The following is a 21,137-nucleotide window of genomic DNA, read 5'->3' on the forward strand; positions in this document are numbered from 1 at the left end:
CAACTTAGGACATATCTTCTTTGTGGAGCATGTAAACTCTAATCCTTTTTATTAAATGCATTTATATGTTCAAGAGAATTATGTCTGTCCCTTTTAATTTATGACCTGATTTGAATAACATGCTATGAGGATCATGTCTGTCCCTCATGGTTCTAATTGCTTTTTGAGATATTTTAAGACCTATGGTATATTGTCTTGGATGTATCATGGTAGAAATTTTTCTACCGTGATAAGGGTATGATAAGGGTTTAATGAAAAAAAATGAGTTGTTGAATTAATAATTTACGAAAAATCGGTTTGTAAATTTGAGGGTGTTACATATTGGTATCAGAGCATCATGTGTCAAGCCTCTATTTTAGTAATACTTATTTAAACTTTTGTTTGAAACTATTACTCGTGTGAATTTAATATGTATTTATTATGTGTGGTGCATTGCATATAGTCGGTTGGCAATATACATTGTTATGGTGCTTCTCATTGTATGGCCATTATATAGCTAGGCTAATTTTATTATTTATATCTTGTATCCTTTAGGAGGGGAGAGAAAATGCATGTTACTCGCAATAACTTAGGATCCCAACATGAGCACCCACCACCTCCACCGCCAAATGAAGAGCCTGATTTGGCGGAATTGAGAGTGCTTGTAAAGACGTTAACAGACAAGGTTCAAAAATATGAACGAGAGTTGACGGAGCTAAAAAGACAAAGTTCGCTGAGAATGGAGATAGGGCTCATGTTGAGAGTCATGTAGGGGAAGGCAGTTCCTCACATCCTACCATTCTAAGGGATTATGAGCTTAGAAGGGAGGAGACTAGGTAAGAGGAACAGAGAGCCCCACTGACCATTATTGATGTGTGGGAAACTGTTAGGAAGTTTAACCCTCCCACATTTGATGGTAACCTTAAACCATCTGTGGTAAAGGAATAGGTGAAAAGATTCGAGTCCATCTTTCGAGTAGTCACATGCACCAATAATTAGAAGGTGCAAGTAGCATTAGTGCTCCTAGTGAAGGAAGCAAGAGATTGGTGGGAGACAGTGGAACTTAAGGATGATTCGACACTCACATGAGAGGAGTTTAAGGGAAAAAAAATTGTTCAGGCATTACTTTTCATCAAAGTTAAGGTCTGAGAAGGAAGCTGAGTTCCATGCTTAAGCAAGGAAACCTATATGAGGACACATTTATTGCTAAGTTTCAGGAGTTATCTAGATACTCCACATACTTGTAGTATAGGGATGATTCTGAATGGAAGGCCAAACGCTTATTGGAGAAGGCTAGACTAGAATTGAGGGAGCAATTGATCCGAGACTATGATGAAATGTGCATAAAATTACAAGTAATAGCTCACAGTAAGAGGGAAGTTGAGAGAGAGAAGAGGGGGTATTCATATAGTAGACCCCCAACCTATCCTCAACCCACAGGAGGCATTATGAAGAAGAACCATCAAGGTTCGAGTAGCTCATGGAACCAGGGAAGGCAGAAGGGTCCATTTCAAAAGGGTCAAGGACAGAGGAGCTATCATAGTGGTTATCACGAATCATAGAGGGGCCCAACAATATCTACCCCTGCTCCGAGTACAGTGAGCTCTCAGCAGTGCACTAAATGCGGGTGCCGTCATTTCAGACAGTGCTGGGTTTGTTACATTTGTGGGAAACCCGGTCACATTGTAAAGTTTTATAGGGACAATCAGGACTCAAATACGAAGAACCCTTCCCAGCATCCTACTGTATCTGGCCATGTGTTTTCCCTTACTCAGGACACGATGAATTCCCCAGATGCCATTAGAGGTAACATCAAAATCCTTCATCATGATATTGTTGCACTGTTTGATTCAGGTGCTACACACTCTTTTATTTCTAAAACTTGTGTAAAGAACCTTGATTTGCCTGTGTGTATTTTACCTTTTGATATGAATGTGTCTACTCTTGCAGGAGAATCTGTGAGGACCGCTAAGGCATGCCTTAACCTAGTGGTCGAGTTTAAAAATAGGAAAACAACTATGGACTTAATTATCTTACCACTGAGAGGTATGGATGTAATTATGGGAATGAATTGGATGGGTGCAAATGGTACTATCCTAGATTGTAGAGAGAGGTGTGTGTCTTTATCTTTTTTTTCGGTGACTCTAGTCGAGACTCAAGATCATGTTTTCTTATCAGCGGTGCAAGTTGATAGATATATGAAGAAGGGTTGCCAGGCCTACATGGTTTTCTTCTCTATCCAAGCTGAGATTGATGAAGGCGTGAAGAATATCCCTATTGTCAAAGAATTTGCAGATGTATTTCCAGACGAAGTCTCCGGTTTACCCCCAAAGCGCGAGGTAGAGTTCTCAATTGAATTGGTACCTGGTACAGGGCCAATTTCTAAGGCTCCTTATCGAATGTCCCCCTCAGAGTTAGTAGAACTGAAAAAGCAAATTGAAGAGCTACTTGAGAAGGGTTTCATCAGACTAAGTGTTTCACCTTGGGGATCTCCAGTTCTTTTTGTAAAGAAGAAGGATGGAAGCCTTCGATTGTTCATTGATTATAGACAATTGGACAAAGTAACCATCAAGAACAAATATCCACTTTCGAGAATTGATGATTTGCTAGATCAGCTTGTAGGATCAGCAGTTTTCTCAAAGATTGACTTAAGGTCAGGGTATCACCAATTGAGAGTAAGAGCGGAGGATATACTTAAGATAGCATTTCAAACGAGATATGGGCATTATGAATTCATGGTGATGCCGTTTGGACTTACAAATGCTCCTGCGGTATTCATGGATTACATGAATAGGATCTTTCGACCCTATTTAGATAAGTTTGTAGTAGTGTTTATTGATGACATTCTTATTTATTCAAAGGATGAGGAGGCTCATGGCGAGCATTTAAGAATCATCTTACAAGTTTTGAGGGAACATAAGCTTTATGCTAAATTAAATAAGTGTTAATTTTGGCTCCAAGAAGTAAAGTTTTTGGGCCATGTTGTGTCCAGAGACGGAGTTGCGGTGGATCCTAGCAAGATTGATGCAGTGATGAAGTGGGAACAGCTAAAATCTGTGACAGAGATACGAAGCTTTCTAGGTTTAGCAGGTTATTATCGTCGCTTTATTAAGGGATTTTTGCAAATTGTGATGCCCTTAACTAAGTTGACTAAGAAGGATGCCCCGTTTATTTGGACTGACAAATGTGAAGCTGCTTTCCAAGAATTGAAAAAGAGGTTAACCACTACTCCAGTGTTGACTATTCCTGACCCTGTGGAACCGTACACTCTGTACACTGATGCTTCTTTAAAGGGTTTAGGATGTGTTTTGATGCAAAATGACCGAGTGGTTGCCTATTCCTCCAAATAGTTGAGGCCACACGAGGAAAATTACCCTACACATAATTTGGAGTTGGCTGTAGTTGTGTTTGCTCTGAAGATATGGAGACACTACTTGTATGGATCTAAGTTTCAAATCTTCAGTGACCATAAGAGCCTGAAGTATTTATTTGATCAGAAAGAGCTTAATATGAGGCAGCGATGATGGATGGAATTTCTAAAGGATTATGACTTTGAATTACATTACCATCTAGGTAAGGCTAATGTGGTAGCTGACACCTTAAGTAGGAAGACTATTCATGCTGCACATTTGATGGTTTATAAATATCATTTGTGGAACAGTTTTCATGATGTTCTAGTAGATGTGATTGAACATCAAATGGCCGCACTCCAGGTAGCAAACTTTGGGAGCAAATTCTGGGAAGATCTTAGAGTCTCACAGTAGAGTGATGACTACTTGAGGAATATAAGGAAGGAGATAGTGGCAGGTAAGGCCCTAAATTTTACCATCTCTGAGGACACAGTGATGAGGTATAAAGGTAGAGTTTGTGTACCTAATGATCCAAGATTGAGGAATATCCTTTTAGAAGAAGCTCATAGAAGCAAATATACAATTCATCCCGGTATAACTAAAATGTACCATGATTTGAAGCGAGGTTGGAGGTGGCCAGGAATGAAGAAAGATGTAACTGAATTTGTTTCTAGATGTTTAACGTGTCAGAAGATAAAGATAGAACATCAGAAGCCAACTGGAACACTGCAACCGTTAGATATTCCAAAGTGAAAATGGGATGATATTTCCATGGATTTCATCACTGGACTGCCAAGAACACCCTCGAGTAAGGATGCTATTTGGGTGATAGTAGATCGACTCACCAAATTAGGTCACTTTTTAGCAATCAAGTTTACCTCTACATTAGAGAAATTTGCTGAGATATACATTAAGGAGATAGTTAGACTTCATGGTATACCCTCTAGAATTGTGTTAGATCATGACCCAAGGTTCACTTCAAATTTTTGGGGTGCGCTACAGAAGGCTATGGGTACCAGACTGAGTTTTAGCACCGCATACCACCCCCAAAAAGATGGACAAATAGAGAGGACAATCCAGACTTTGGAGGACATGTTGAGAGTATGTGCCATTGAACTACTAGGTAGTTGGGATAATCATTTGCCATTAGTTGAATTTGCTTATAATAACAGCTATCATTCTAGTATTAGGATGGCGCCTTATGAGGCCTTGTATGGAAGGAAGTGTAGATCGCCTTTATGTTGGACAGAATTAAGTGAAAGGAGTATCATTGGTCTAGAAATTGTAGAGCAGACCACCCAGAAGATTACAATGATTAAGCAAAAATTGCTAACGGCTCAGAGTCGACAGAAGAGCTATGCTGATAAAAGGAGACGATCGTTAGAGTTTGAAGTAGGAGATCATGTATTTTTGAAGGTTTCTTCGGTTACAGGCATTGGTAGATCCATTAAGGCAAAAAATTTGACACCTAGATTTATGGGCCCGTATGAGATCTTGGAGTGAATTGGATCTACTGCATATAGAGTTGCATTGCCTCCACAGATTGCAGGTATCCATAATGTGTTCCACATATCACAGCTGAAGAAATACAACCCGAATCCCTCCCATGTTATTGAACCTGAAGAAGTGGAATTGAGGGAGAATTTGACCTTTAGATCCGAACCAGAGCAAATTGAGGACTTTAAGGATAAACAACTGCGCAATAAGACCATCCGACTCGTGAAGGTGATTTGGAAGGGTGGAGCCCTATGTGATGCTACTTAGGAGACCGAGGAGAGTATGAGGCGAGATTATCCACATTTATTTGCTTAGGTACATAGTTTCTAAGCTTATCTATTAAATTTTGAGGACAAAATTTCTAAAAGGAGGGGAGAATTGTAACATCTTAATTTTTATATAATAAAAAAATTGTAGAATTTAGGTTTTGAGAAAAAAAATGATAATAATAGGAATTTATATTATTTGAGATTATTTAGAAATAATATTATGGTTAAGTATTTAATTATGAATTTAAAAATTTAAATTTAAAACCACATAAGCAATATTTAGTTAAGATATAATACATAAATAATTTTTTTATGTGTGTGTTAAAAAAAAGAGAAGGTAGAAGGAACAAAAAAAAAGGGGTGGAAGGTTGTTGTTTCTAAGTCCCACATTGGTTAGATGAGGGAAGAGAAGAGGTGCCTTTATGTATAAAAAGGAGGGCGTGTGTGCATTAGGAAGCATGAGAGGCTAAGATGCAATTTAAAGGAAATTGCAACTTATGGCCCAAAGGTTTGAATAATTAAATTCATACCTATAATTTTTTTTAATATAATTTTGGGACCCACAATCCCATTTTTATATTATTTTTCTCTCTTCCTCTCACGTTGCCCAGCGTTTTCTTGCAAGGGGGGATTATTTTCTTTTTCTTCAGGTACGTTCTAACTTTCCTATTTAGATTAGCATTTAAAAATTTATTTAATTACAAAATTAATTTTATAGTTATTTTCTAAATAATATTAGCTTTCTAGTGATATGATTATTTTGTAGGATAGAGTAAATATTCTGATTAGAATTTTTCTATAGGATAGTTAATCTGATGATATGATGTATTAAAAATATAGGTTAAAACTCTTAGATATATAATAAATGTTATAGAATATTTTCTTCAAGTTGAAACTCATGTTTAAAAATTTTTAAGTTAAAATCTAGATCTATATGGTCGAATTTATGTGGAATCTGAGATGTAGGGATGAATCTCTGATTATTAAATATTTATTTAAGTATGAATAGGTATTTTTGAGGTTATAGAAAGGTGATTTGAGGCTTCAGGATAATTCTAAAATTTTTAATTTATTTTTGGGCGAATTTTTAGAATATAGAAGGATGAAATTGTGATACTAGAAGTAATTTGAGGCTTAAAAATAGTTTATTAGGGTACGAGAATTTTAGAAAAGAATTTGAGAAGTTAAATGAGGCATAAATCTTAAATTAGTGTTAACATGGATTATAGATCTAAGACTTTCTAACTCTTTAAATTATAGTTATGTATTTTAATGTAAAACTAATACATTGCATTATGAAATAACTATGTAGATTGTGTTGACAAAGATAGTGGTGAAAGAGGAGTTGTGAAGGGGAACTTGTTATTCAAGACACAAGGTAACCATTATTAATGTGTTGTGATGGGTGTGTTTGTGAATGGTTATGTGTTGTTTATTGTTTGGAAAAATTATGAATTATTGAAAATAAATACTGTATATACTTGTTTGAAATTATTGCCAAGTGGGTTAAAAATTTATTTTTGTTTATCATAATGAGCTATTATTATTTGGATATATTTCTGTTTGGATATTTGAATGATGCATGAGTTGTCAAGGTATTTTAATATATGGTGTTAATGGGAATTTCTGTTCGATTAATTATTACCACGTGGTAAGCCCTCATGGGACCCAATGAGTGGCGTGTTGCTTGGTCCAACTCACCTTTAGCCGGGTGATTTGGCGTCCGAGCATGGTGAAAGGAGGATATAAGGTGCAGTCATGCAATTAAATACTTGTTCGGTTTGTTTGAAAATATTGTTCGATTAAATGTTTTGTGTGCCTACTTAGCAATTGCATGATTAGTTACATCCACATGCATCATTACATATTAATTTTTGGTTACTGGGACTTTTAAGTCTCATTCCTCGTGGTTAATATTTTTACAGGAGCGAGTCCGGCCGAGAAAGCACCAGAGGTGTAATTATGGTGTATGAGACACCATCTTTTACGTTGCATCTTATTTTAGATTATACAATGTATCTTGTGCCAACTTAGGACATATCTTCTTTGTGGAGCATATAAACTCTAATCCTTTTTATTAAATGCATTTATATGTTCAAGAGGATTATGTCTGTCCCTTTTAATTTATGACCTGATTTGAATAACATGCTATGAGGATCATGTCTGTCCCTCATGGTTCTAATTGCTTTTTGAGATATTTTAAGACCTATGGTATATTGTCTTGGATGTATCATGGTAGAAATTTTTCTACCATGATAAGGGTATGATAAGGGTTCAATGAAAAAAAATGAGTTGTTAAATTAATAATTTACGAAAAATCAGTTTGTAAATTTGAGGGTGTTACATACCTCAAACGGCTTGGAGTAGTTGGGCAAGGACATAACAGGCTCTTACACAACCATCTGCTTTAGCTTTTCAAAAGCATCTTGGCAATCTTGTGACCATTGCCAAGACTTATTCTTCTTGAGTAAATCTGTTAATGGAGTAGCAATTGTTAAATACCTCTTGATGAACTGCCAATAGTAGTTCCCCAGACCAAGGAACAATTATAGCTCCGGGACCTTGGTGGGAGGTTGCCATTCTTAGATGGCTTGAACCTTAGTTAGGTCCATCATGAGCTTCCCATCCTTGATCTTATGCCCTAAGAAGTCCACCTCTTGTTTGGCATAAGAACATTTTTCCAACTTAATGTAGAGTTCATGATCAAAGAGTACCTGAAAGACTTTCTTCAAATATTAAGCATGCACTTCAAGAGTATTGCTATATGATGTCATTAAAGTATATCACTATGAACTGGTCCAAGTAAGGGTGGAACAACTTGTTCATAAGTATGTAAAACATTGCTGGGGCATTCGTCAGTCCAAAGGCCATGACAAGAAATTTGAATGCTCCATATCTCATCATGCAGGTTATCTTTGGTTCGTCACCTGTGACAATGCATACTTGATAGTACCCTGATCGAAGATCAAGCTTAGAGAAGTACCTGGCCTTTCCAAGCTAATCAAACAAGTCAGCGATCAAAGGTATCGAGTACTTGTTCTTGATTGTAATCTTGTTCAAGGCCCTGTAGTTGATACACATCTGTAGCAATCCATCCTTCTTCTTCTGGAAGAGGACTGGAGAACCATATGGGGCCTTGGATGGTTGGATGTACCCAGAATCAAGGAGATCTTGGAAGGGTCTCCTTAATTCAGCAAGTTCTAGAGGTGACATGCAATAAGGTACTAAGGCAAGTGGTTTGGCACCAAGCTCCAACTCGATTTGATGATCTACCTCTCTTCTGAGAGGTAGTTTCTTAGGTAACTCATCCGACATGACATGCTTATACTCCCATAGCACCTCTTAGATACAAGGTGGCAAGGTTTCTCGTAAATTGGTTGTGCCATCCTCTTCCTCAGCCAATGAACATACGGTGGCAACATATCCTTCTGAGTTCTTGAGACTCCTCTTGAATTGCAAGGTAGAAATCATAGGTTTAGATTTCTCCAAATGCTTCAAGGGGATCAAATCATGTTGGAGTTGATGACCACCATAGACGTAGCTTCGAGAATAGGGAAGGCATGTGCTTTGCAAAAAAAAGCAGGTCCCAACGCAACTTTAAAATCATCTATAGGGACAATAGTAAAGTCCAGCGTACCTTGCCAGTCCCCGATCTTGACCCTCACATCCTTGGCGATCCCAAGGGCTTGTTTTGTTGGGAAGTTTACTGCCTTGATGGTGCCTTTTCCCTTATTGAGTCGGATGCTCAATCTCTCAGCTTCTTTAACCTCCATAAAGTTGTAGGATGCTCCTGTGTCAAGCATAGTAGAGGTAATCTTGCCTTTGATGGAAAAATCAGCATAAAGTAGACCCTTCTCTTCCTTCTTAGATAGAGAAAGGAGCCCAGTCAATACATTTAAGTGTTGGAGGAAACCAAGGTCAACCTGTTGCTCCTTATCCCGCTTTTCCTTCATTTCAGCAACCAAGGCATTCATAGCCTTGCGATTGGGGCAATCATGAGTCCAGTGTGGACTATCATATATGAAACATGGCTTCGGTGGCTTTGAGGCATCACGCTTGGTTGAGGATGACTTGTCCTGTTTAGAACTTCCACCAGAGGATTTACCAGCATTCTTACGATCAGAGTTCTTCTCTTGTCCTCCTTTGTCTCCCCCACTCTTACTAGGATTAGACTTCTTGGACTTGGTAGAGTAGTCGATTAGGCACTCAGTAGCCGCAATTGCCTCATCTAGAGTTTGCACCTTGCGCCTGTTGAGCTCTACTCTAGCCCAATCTTTGAGTCCGTCTATGAAGTAGAAAAGAGCCTCCTTGTCGGACAAGTCCTCAATCTCGAGCATGATAGTAGTAAACTCTTTGATGTAATCAGGGATGCTACCAGTTTGTCTCAACCTACAGAGCTTACCTCGAGCCTTTGTCTCAGCATTGTGGGGAACAAAGTGCTTGTGGAGTTTTGACTTGAACAACTCCCATGTGTTGAGAGTGCAAATGCCCTTCTCTCGCTCGACATACTTTCTACGCCACCATAGTTGGGCTGCATCCCGAAGGAAAGTTGAAGCATTGTTGATTCTAATTAAGTCGTCAGAGACTCCCATGGCCTCGAAGTACTATTCTAGGCTAAAGAGGAAGTTCTCCACAACTGTAGCACTACGAGCCCTATTGTAAATTACCGGCTTGGGCACTTTCAAACCATAAGAAGTGGCGTTTGAAGTGCTACCACTAATAGGGCTGCTTACACAGCAATGAGATTCCTACTAATGACGAATCTAATCCATTTAAAGGTGTAGACCTCGTACCTCATCCTCGACATATTTGTAAAGATCGGCAAGATCATGTGTAAGGGAATGAATGTCCTCCCCCAAATTATGACCAAGTTCTACAATTATCGACTTGGCAATGAGCATTACCTTAGCATTCTCTTGGATGAGATTGCTAAGTTGATTGTCAAGTCCCCCTATAGTAGTTCTCACTTCCTCCATATTAGATTCCAAGCTAGCAACATGAGGTTCAAGGGACTCACCTGTGGGTGCCCTACTCCTGCTTTGCTTGGATTTGGTATGAGCTTGCTCCTCTTGTACGCGAGCTTGCTCTTGCGCTTCCATGCCAATAACGTTTCCTTCCTCGGTTGCCATTGTGCAATACCTTCCTTCAAGCACAAAGGTTAAAACCGTGCTCTAATACCAATTGTCATGGGGCTAGTCTTTCAACCCATACGACACTTAAACAATCTTCACTGGAAGTTGCTAAGTAAGCCTAACTTGTATGAAAGGAGGATGCTTGGCTAAGTTGAGAAAAGGGAAAGCTTAAGGGCAAAAGATAATTGAAAGAGAGCTTGGAGAATGTGAGAGCATTATTGCTTTGAGAACTCGAGGGTTAGTTACAAATGAGGTGGGGTAAGGTATTTATAGAACTCCTCCTTGGATCTAGAAAGTTCCCACCTCCTTAATGGACGATGGGGATTAAATCAATTCTACGGTTACAATTGATTATCTAGAATTCTCTCCTAGATATTTACAACAAATATCTAGATATTTACATGGAAATATCTAGTGGCAAATATTAAATTATTGAGACTAGAGTTGTGTAGACTTCTCTAGAATGTTCTTGCACTCTCTAGCACTCCTAAGGTTATCTGGGAGCCTTCTGAAGGGTTTTGGAATGTTCTGGAGCTCCTTAACCTCATGAAAAGTCATGAATCGTGACATTAAGCTATCATCTCAAATTGGCTATGCATAACCAAGTTGAGTCTAGAAACGCTCAAGCACTGTGATTTTTCAAGAATTGCTGTTTTTAAAGCCCTCTAGAAGGGTGTTTGATTTAGCAGAGGAGAGTAGACAAATTAGAAGGTAAGAGGGGAATTAACAATAACTTGTTTGATTTGACCAAAAAAAAATAACTTATTTGAGTATATTAAAAAAAAAGAAAAACATACCTTTTTGTCCCTACACTTTACTCATGTTTTGCTATATATTCATGTACCTTTTTTTTGTATTTTGAGTTTCTTATACTTTCATTTTTTTAGTGTTCTAGGTTTCTAAATGAAAAAAATGAACAAAGTGTAGGGACCTAAAATACTAAAAAAAAGTACAGAAACTTATAACAAAATATAAGTAAAGTGCAGGGACTAAAAGGCATGCTTTTCCTAAAAAAAAATCACTTGTTTGATTTGATATGTGAAGAGATAAAGAGATGAAAGTTTATAATAAATGAACAAATTTATTCTTGTTAAATTTAAGTTGTTTTAATGTTTTAAATTTTTTATTCTGATTTATTACTAAACAAGTTGATGTTATAATTTAAGAAAGATACTACTTTTAGCCTCCATACTTTGTTTAAGTTTTGTTATAAATCTCCGCACTTTTTTATTTATTTATATTATAGGTCCTCATAATTTTCTCATTTGCAACGTTAACTCCTTTAGACGTGATATAAACAGTATTAAAATTGCTGACATGTTCACTGATACTATTAAGTTTGTGCTCCCATTAAACTAATGTGGATTTTTAATCAATAAAAAAAACTCATTTAGATGAAATTAAAATCGCTAACTTGGACCTCTTAGACTATTCCGGCATCATTGAATGCTCTTTCTCCACGCCGCCCAACATTTTTTCAGTATTGTGGCTGTGGGATCTCTGGGTCCCTTTTGGTTTTCTTGTGCCCTAAGAAATAAGAGGATCCATGTCAGTGTTTTTAATTTCATCTGATCCAGGCTTTTTTTTTTTTTAACTTCGGTTGATTAAAAATCCACATTGGTGCCAGATTAGCACTTAAGCATAAATTTAATAGTGTTAGTATGTCACAATTTTAATATTATTTGTGTCACGTTAACGTTTCTCTTAAATTATAAGAACAAACATTGAAAAAATATAAGAAACTATAACAATAATAAAAAATTGTAAAGATCTATAATAAAACTCAAATAAAGTGTCAAGATTAAAATTAGCAATTTTCCCTACAATTTATTAGCTCCTCGCTCACATAACTTTTTTTATTAAAATTTTTTCATTTTATTAATACACACACACATATATATATAAATTATAAAATATTTTGATTAAATACCTAAAAAATAATAATAAGCTTTCAAGTATAATTAAAATAATACAGAACCATGCAAAGAAGTCAAAACTTTCTATCATCCAACATGTATATATTGTTTAAAAAAAAAATAGACCCTTCAGATAAAGGTCTATTTCAAGAAGGAAGTATTATCTTAAAAACTTCATTTTCATCATTTAGAATATATAGATAGTTAATAAATTGTGTTATTTTTATTTATTAATTCAAAACCTTAAATAAATTATATAAATAAAATTTAAAAAAAAAATATAAGTGCATCCCTACATATGCAACGTTAACCGTTAGATTAGAAACAAACGGTCGTTGCTTTTCTAAAATAATAATTAAATATGCACATATTCATTCAACGAAACAATAACTCTGTTAGAGTGAAATGGGAGTCGCAGTTCGTGCTAAAGCTAATAATTTAGCTCAAGCTTCGTGAGTTAGCCCAAAAAAATTTTAAAGTTAGGCTTAAAATTTTATACTTCGAATATATTCAAGACACCCAAATAAGTGACTAAATCTGGGCCAAGCCCAATTTAAATGGCTTGACTTGAATGTGTCAAATTTTTTTTATTATTAGATTAAAGTATACTTTTATTCATTTAATTTTACATAAAGTTTTAATTTAATCTTTTATTTTATAAAGTATTTTTTTAATCCTTTAATTCTAAAATTTTTATTTTTAAATGACTATTTTTTGTGTGTCAATTATTGTCATTTTAAACAAAATTAAATTTAATATGTAAACATTTAAAAATATTTTGTTAATATTTAAAAGTTCAATGTAAAAATTTGTTGACATAAAACTAATAGCATTAAGATTAAATGACTAAAAAATTCCTTTATATAGCTAAGGGACTAAAATAAAATATTGTATAAAGTTAAACAACTAAATGTATATTTAACCTTATTATTAATAAAAGGAAATTAACCTTCATTTCAGTTTTCACTTAGCACTCATAAACTGTCTCCTAAAATCTTAATTTGCATATTTTGCACTCTAATAGTTTTAATTTTATTCTAACAAGTAATAACTGTTTGTTTTGAATATTTTTTAAAATATTAAAAAATAAATACAAGATGTTATTGTATACATGTTCATTTTTACTCTTTCAATACTTAATTTCATTTTAATAAGTATAGAAAAACCGAAAAGATGCACTACAATGTTATATTACTTGAAAAGTTTTAATTTTTTAAGATAAAAATTAAAATTGACTAAAATAATAATAAAATAGAATAAAATAATATTTAATAATTTAAGTATTTGAGTGAGCTTGAAACTCTAAGTTATTAAAGTTGGATTTAACTATATAAATTTTTTAATACATTCGAGAATTTTAAGTTTAATTCAAATAAATCTAATTCATTCATATTACTAACTCTATCTCACATATATCAAGCATGTTAAAAGTGTTATTTTCATAGATATTGTGGATCTAAGATCCTTTACCTTAGTTCTCATGCAGTAACCAAAGACTAATCCTACTCAAGACAAATCTTTTTTTGCAAACCAATGCCTTGGATTGGCTATGTATCCATTGGATCTATTGTTTTCCGCAAATCATTTTATCAATTCAGTTCTCTCAGCTTCAGCAAGGTTTCAGGTCTCACTCAATCGGTGGTCAATGACAATGATGACCTTTGGAAGCAAAAGTAGTTCTAAATATTTATTACAACACAATATTATATATTTATATTATTCAACTGGTTCTATATATCTCATTTATTATAGGTCAATAGAAATTCAAACTTTTCTAGCATTCTCTCTTACTTGACTCGTATATCTTCATAAATTTACTTTGACTCGAATTCAATATTTAATTTTGATAGTGAATTAATGAATCCTTGGACATGCATGCATTACTTTTAATTAGGTGTTCCCAAAGAAGTGTTGATATTTGAAATTTCAGATTATTATGAACTATCATTCAATTGTCCATATCAAGTCTCATATATATGTTTTAACGCAAGAACAAATAATTTGGCATCCGTTCATAGTATGGAGTATATAAACTTGTCATTTTCAAAAATATAAAACGGAATTTCTTAAAAAAAACAAAAGGGAAAGTTGATTAATTTTATAATTTATTTTTTATGAAATTAATAAATGATTTTAGGATCGAAATGTCAAAAATAGACTAAAATTTGCTCAAAAATAATCAGATGACGTATCAATATGAAGCTCTCAAAATAAAAGATCATCATAGTTAGGGTGGGGGGGGGGGGAGCCCAAAATTTGCAAAGTTTTGGGGGGAAAATCACGACTATTTTACACAAGATGATGTATGCAATGTCGACAAGATTTTTTTTTTTTTTTAACTTTTAAAGCAGGTGCAACATTATTATTTTTCATCTACAGAATCTCATATGGGGAACAAATTAAAGGTTTTTTTTTAACACCAAGAAAAGTTAATGGTGATTAACATTGTATGAAAATACCTTATAATATGTAGTTTGTTATGGGCGTGTTATTAAATTCTTTAATATAAATTTATTAATTTGCTTTCTTAATCAAAAGTGCTCTAATTTTTTTCATTACAAAATGATTTGTCCAAGTTAATTCTTGGACACATTTTAAGATTGCAGAATTTTTCTAGACTAAATGGTATTCTTTGTCACAAAAAGTATAACATAACAAAACAATATTCTCTAATTTCCATTTAAATTTAAAATTTTAATATAAATTTACATAACTTACAACAAAACTTATCTCATTGTCACTGCATTAAGTGCCTGTATAGCTTCATTAGAGAGTTCTTTCTTTATCAACTCCAACATATTATAGACCTGAACCAGATTGCAATTATAAATATAATCAATAAAAAATCAAAATAAAAAAATTCAAATTGAGAGGGATCAATTAAAATAAATAATAAGAAAATACCTACCATGCTAAATCCAAGTCTAATACGGTTTATTGAAAGGGATCAATTAATTAAAAATCCCATGACTTAAAGATGAACACAAAATAAGGTTTATAACATGTTTGTTACTCTAAACCCTAAATCCAAGTCTATCTGTTATGTCAAGTCCTATGTATCTTTAGAGGGACTTTCAGAAAAATGATTTATTAACTTTTCTGATGTATTGTTGAGAAAACTTGAGTTTTTAATAATCAAAGAATTTGAAGAGCCTTTAAGTTTAAGCTCCTTTTTTCATTTTTATGGATATATTTCTCTTCAAAGAAAACAAATTGTGCATTCTTGATTGTTCCTTTACAAGAGTTTTAGAACTGGATTAGACATTAAATCGGAAAAGTCATCAATTCATAGTTCGTATGGTTCAACCGGTAACATAATAATTAAATAAAAAATTATATATGTATATAACAATATGAATATAAGAAAAAATATGAAAATGTTACATAACTTAAAAATATGAAATTTGGGCTGCCAGGTTCAATTGTTCTGATTCACAGTTTTTAAGCAGTTCATAGTCCAACCACTTTTCATGAGCGGTCCAATCCAGCCCAATAGCTAAAACGGCAAAACGGTTTGAATCGAGCCATTGGAGTGACCGGTTGGTAGACCTTCTGGTCCAATCTAGTTTTGAAATCATTGGGTATGACCAATAAGCATTGGCCTTAGTGAAATGGGCCATGACTGTTTAAGTACGAGGTCTCAAGTTCAAGTTTATGTGAATGCAGAAAACGTCTTTGGAAGAGTTACTCCCAATTGGACCCAACAATACTCAAATCTAACCCAGTTAGATAGTCATATAACAAATAATTGAGAAGAATGACATTTGTCACAAGGCAAATAATCAAGGGCAGGAAGCTTTTGATGTTTCTTATGCAATTTTGCATCACTTGGATCTTGAAGAGTTTTCTATGAGTTTTGGTTGTTTTAAAAAATAGGGTCCATAATATTTTCTCTTGATTTGCCATGTATCACTAAAAAAAAATTAAAAATAAAAACTCACCTCAAAATGTTGCTGCAAAACTGGTGCATGGCGATAAAGAGTAACATATATCTTCTCAAGTAAGGTTAGAAGTACATCCACTTGATCACCAAGAAGATCAACCTTAATTTTAACAAATACTGATACTTAGCTTTGAGCATCAATATATATTATAAGAAAAGTAAAACTCCTGGATTATTGTTACTTTATCTATGGAATCATTTTATACTTTTTTTTTTATTTTGTCTGCAGTATCATTTATTTTTCATAGGTATTCTTCTACTGGAGGCAATCAATCCTATTCCACTCACTTTTATCTGTAGTATTGCTTTTCTTAAGTTTGAAATTAGATTTTGTGCATAAAACACAAGTCGATGCTACTGACCTCGAGTTCAGCTTTTTGGAGATTCTGGCATCTACTAGTGAAGGCTTTCTGGAAAATTGATGCCTTGCTTCTCAAGCAATTAATTGACTCAGCCACTAATTCCAAACAATAGTTCATGTTCTCTAACCTGTGTGGAAATTTTGCAGAATTTTTATATATTAAAGGAAAGCAAGAAGCAGGCATTTAAATACATTGGTGAATGAATGTGTGATACACACAGACACCCACCTCACAGTCTCTATCTCTAGCTTGTGGCTTACCATGCCTTCAAATTCTGTAAATGTATGTGAGAAATTAAATAAAGGCAATAAATCTGACATTAATTTCTCAGCTTCCTGTGTTGCTGTTGTTTGATCAATATTTTTCTCTGAGTTGCATAATCTAAGGCCTAAAGTGGTTCCCAACTCACTTAAAAGTGCCTTGCTTATGCCTAGTTGTTGCAATGCATTCTCTACCTTGTTAGTCAAGGAATAGAAAGTCTGCTCTTCTCCAATTATCAAATCCTCGAAAATTTCATGCTCGTGTAACTCGCCACGTTCCGAGCCCAAGTCAAGTTGCCTGCTATGTTCCTTGATTTCTGATTTTGCACTTAACATCAAGATCTCCTCTGCTTCAAAACAGTTCAGTAAAGACTCTAGCAAAATTTTAATCAACTTCTCTTCACCTTGAACTTCGGTTTTATCTTGAACATGTTGTGACTTGACTTCCAAGGGCAAAATGATGGCCTCTTTCATTATTTCAACCACTATGAACTGATGTAGTTGTTCCTTAATAAGGTTCTCTAAGTAGTAATTCTCTAACTCTGTGTTCCATTCTATGAGCATGCATCTGAGTACAACCATGCATATATCTTCCTTCAGAAGATTTTCTATGCTCGCAAGCTGGAAATGATTGAGAAAATTATCTACTCTATACTCCATCAAAGCACTATAATCTTCTAATGCTATGTTGTATTCTGATATCATTTCTTTGTAGACTAGCTTGCCTATATTCTCACTTATGGTTTTATCTATTTCATCTACTTTAGTAGTCTCCTGAGCTGAACTGATGATATCCTTAGCTGAGTCGGATAATACGTTGAAATATACCTCCTCTCTGATCTGGCTTTCAATTTTATTTCTTTCGATACACTCATTCCAGCCTTTGATTGTTTCTTCTAAGTAGAATTTAAATAAACCCTCCTCTATTTGCTTCTCTATGTCAGAATTGAAGGATTTGTTATGATATTCTTCAACTACACCTTGGTCAAAGAACTTGGTTTCTGATATCTTGTCTTCTCTATTATCTCTGTTTAACACAGCTCCATTATTTTCTTGTTCTTCATTTCTTGCGTTAGAGATTCTCTTCATATTCTCCCATGCACTTTCCAAGGTTCGCTCATTCATTTCTTCATGATCAGATGCATCTCTTCGGTTGAAAAGCGATTCACTTACTGAAGAATTCCATGTAACTAGAACGTCCAACCTGGCGGCAATATTTTGCATCCTGTCTTTTATGCTACTCAGCTCCTTTTCTTCTTTCTTTGTTGGTGAACCTCTCTTTTCTTGTAATCCATACTTACTTATATTCAGTTCTTCGCTCTTTCGGCGAATAACGGATTGATGTTTCTTCGCCATTTTAGCAACAAAGTTTCTTCCATCTTCCAGTAACTTGTCATGACCACTTTGTTCTGATGCAGGTTTTCCCATCATTTCCTCAGAAAAATTTTCTTGGGAAAAAAGGAATGAAGTGTTACTATAATCCTCAGCATGAAACTCATTTTGGCTAAGAAAAAGACCAAGTTCATGCCTTAAGTTTGTGACCTCATTCATCAACTGTGACCAATGGTCCCACCAATTTCTCAGAATTTGCATGCCTTGCATTTTCACTTCTGATTCAATATTCTCTTGGAATTCTCTCATGTAACTTTTCACTAAGATGGACTGTACCTCCTCTTCAGTTGTTAGCTTCCATTGGTGCTCTTTTGGACCCATTTCACCAACGAAAATGACATTCTGAATCTTCTCAAAAGCAACATCTAAAGTCTGCTTCAGTATGTCTATGTCACATCCCATTTCTTCAACCTTCTTGCTGTCAATACCACTATGTGGCACCTCACCTAGTGACATCAATAGGAAGAAGCAATACAAACAACTATCACCAAATTCTTAATCAACTTTAAATAGTAATAGTCAAAAAAAACATAACGAAGACACTATATACACTGGATATGAGCCTATATAACAAAAAGATTAAAAATATATATATATATAGGCCTAAAACTCTTTATTTAAATTAGGGTAAGAGTAATTTGTCCCTTAAACTATATGTTGAGTAGCACCAAAGATATTAAGCTCATTTATTGTGCATTTTGTTCTCTCAACTTCTGAAATTAACAATCCCCTCCCTAACGTTAATTAGCAACAAACATCCGTTACTTTAATGTGGTAGGGCCTACAAGTTTAGTCAAGTCATCTTCTCTCCATCCAATTACAAGCTCTAATTAACATTAGGGGGGAGATTCTACAATTCAAAAGTTGAGGAAATAAAATATATAATAAATAAGTTTAGAGTCTATGATATTACTTGGCCTATAGTTCAAGGAACAAATTACTCTTTTACCTTTAAATTATTATACGACTACAGAATAAAACAAAGAGCAGAATCCCATTTGAAGTCTTTCACATGTGTCCCTAGTATTTGCTTAGCTTTCTCAAACATCTATAATTTAGTTATCTAACTACTCAAACAAATTATTTTGTCTCACACCTACAGGACATTTACCATTAAAATCTTTGTTGTGTGGATATTTGGAAGAGTAAAATGTAATAATAACAACTTGTTATTATAACGTGTTACCTAGCATGTTGACATTTGGTTCAATTGTTTCATTAATATTCAACATTTGTTGATCTGCACAAGTTTTCATCTTCTCAAAAGAAGCACCACCATGGCTATCACTATCATGAATCTTTGATTTTGTGTTTTCAATGTCAATGTTAAGACCTAAAGAAGCCATTTCTTCTTCTTGTAGCTCCATTAATGGCTGCTGTTGAAGCTGCTGCCTCAGCTTGAACTCATTCTCTAATCTCTCTGTCAACTCTCTATCCTTCTGAGAAATGGCCATTTCAGATTCTTCAAGCCGCCGTTGGAGACGGTCTTTGATTTCTCTCAAGTCAGAAAGAACCTCAATCATTAAAACCAATCAAAAATTGACAAAATCATTCAAAAATTAGTAAAATATCAATCAAGAATTAATGAAAACTGATATAAAAAAGCAGCAAGAGTCTACATGTAAAAGTCGTACTTTCAATGTGCAATGCACAGGGTTAAAACAAGTTTCATACTCCCTTGAGACCATAATATAAGGCATCTTCTAAGAGCTTTATTTAGTTCAAAATATAGGGCATCATGTAGTTTTTATAATTTTTTTTCAACTATACCCTTGCTTCATTTATTAGTCTTTTTTGAAAAATGATACATTGGAATTTCAATTGTCATTATTAAGGCACCTATATAGGATATTTAATGAAGGTATAACTAGAAAGATATAACTTTTTTTTTAAGAGATTAAGGTTTTATCTAACTTTTTTTTTAGAACTGTAAAATAGTTATCAATGCCTTATATTGTGGTTCAAAGGAGATATACCATATGCATATGTGGCTAGCTTAGATGATAAGGGCAAGATTAGTTGTTTACAGCAGTTTAATATTCAAACCCTCCTCACATAAAAACACAAAAAACAAGAAGAGGCAAATAGATTTAAAAGCACAACGATATAACAGGAAAGTTTTACTCATATATATTACTCCCTCCATCCCAATTTATCTGTGTTTAAAGTTTTGGCACAAGCATTGATTAAGGAATACAACAAATAAGCTTATGAATGATGTAACTTTGCTCAATTTCTCTTCATAATTCACAGTAGGGAATGTATATGAACTATTAATTGTTTGAGGGTATAACTGGAAAAAATAATTAATTCCTTCTGTAAGGATGGATAAAATGGGACATCGAGAATTCTCTAAAAATGATAGATAAATTGAGATGAAGGGAGTATAATAAGTAAAATATATATATACATGTATATATATTAATTTAGTTTACGATCAATTTGATTCGGATCAGATCAGTAATAAAGTAAAGCAATAATGATGAGAAAGAAGCTGACCTGTTGGTGATTACTATCAAGAATGCTGTTTCTTTCTGTCTCTGCCTTGACAAAACTAAGACAGCCTTCAAGTTGCAACACAGCCAACTCATAGAATTTGGAGATCTCATTCAAACGCTCAATCACTCCCTTTTTGGTCTTCATCTTCTCTTGAGCTTTGTTCATGGCACAATGCACAATCCACATCATTGTGGAATCTGTTAGAGTCACTTCAAATTTTCCATCCATATGACTGAAAATCTCTTCCATGAATCAACAATGTGTAAGAATTTGGGTTAGATTATCAGTAAGAGCCTGCATATGGAGGTAAAAGAAAATGTAGATTTAGATCTATTGCCATGTTTGGTACACATGAATGGCCTAATCTGAATGGTATAGAACTTGCTATTTTTATTAAATGAAGTAAGAAATAATATCCATATTTTTAATTATTAATTTAGGAAAAATGTTTTAAATAATAATAATAATAATAATAATAATAATAAAATTTGGGCAATTTAAATCATACTTAGATTACTTAATACAAGGAAATAAAGCT

General features: G+C 34.2%; 1 protein-coding gene across 1 annotated transcript; it reads right to left on the reverse strand.

The window, feature by feature from the left end:
* Positions 1 to 14,869: 14,869 nt before the first annotated feature.
* On the reverse strand, positions 14,870 to 20,848 carry LOC129317519 (WPP domain-associated protein). Its single transcript, XM_054961833.1, has 6 exons — positions 20,600 to 20,848; positions 19,287 to 19,614; positions 16,677 to 18,546; positions 16,449 to 16,575; positions 16,085 to 16,186; positions 14,870 to 14,950 (listed from the first exon to the last, which is right to left on the reverse strand). The coding sequence occupies exons 1-6, from the start codon at positions 20,846 to 20,848 to the stop codon at positions 14,870 to 14,872; spliced, it is 2,757 nt and encodes a 918-aa protein (XP_054817808.1).
* Between the last annotated feature and the right edge of the window lie 289 nt (positions 20,849 to 21,137).

Source organism: Prosopis cineraria, unplaced genomic scaffold (assembly GCF_029017545.1).
Source record: "Prosopis cineraria cultivar Desert tree isolate PC_DT_omini unplaced genomic scaffold, ASM2901754v1 PC8, whole genome shotgun sequence".
In the NCBI taxonomy this organism is placed as follows: Eukaryota; Viridiplantae; Streptophyta; class Magnoliopsida; order Fabales; family Fabaceae; genus Prosopis; species Prosopis cineraria.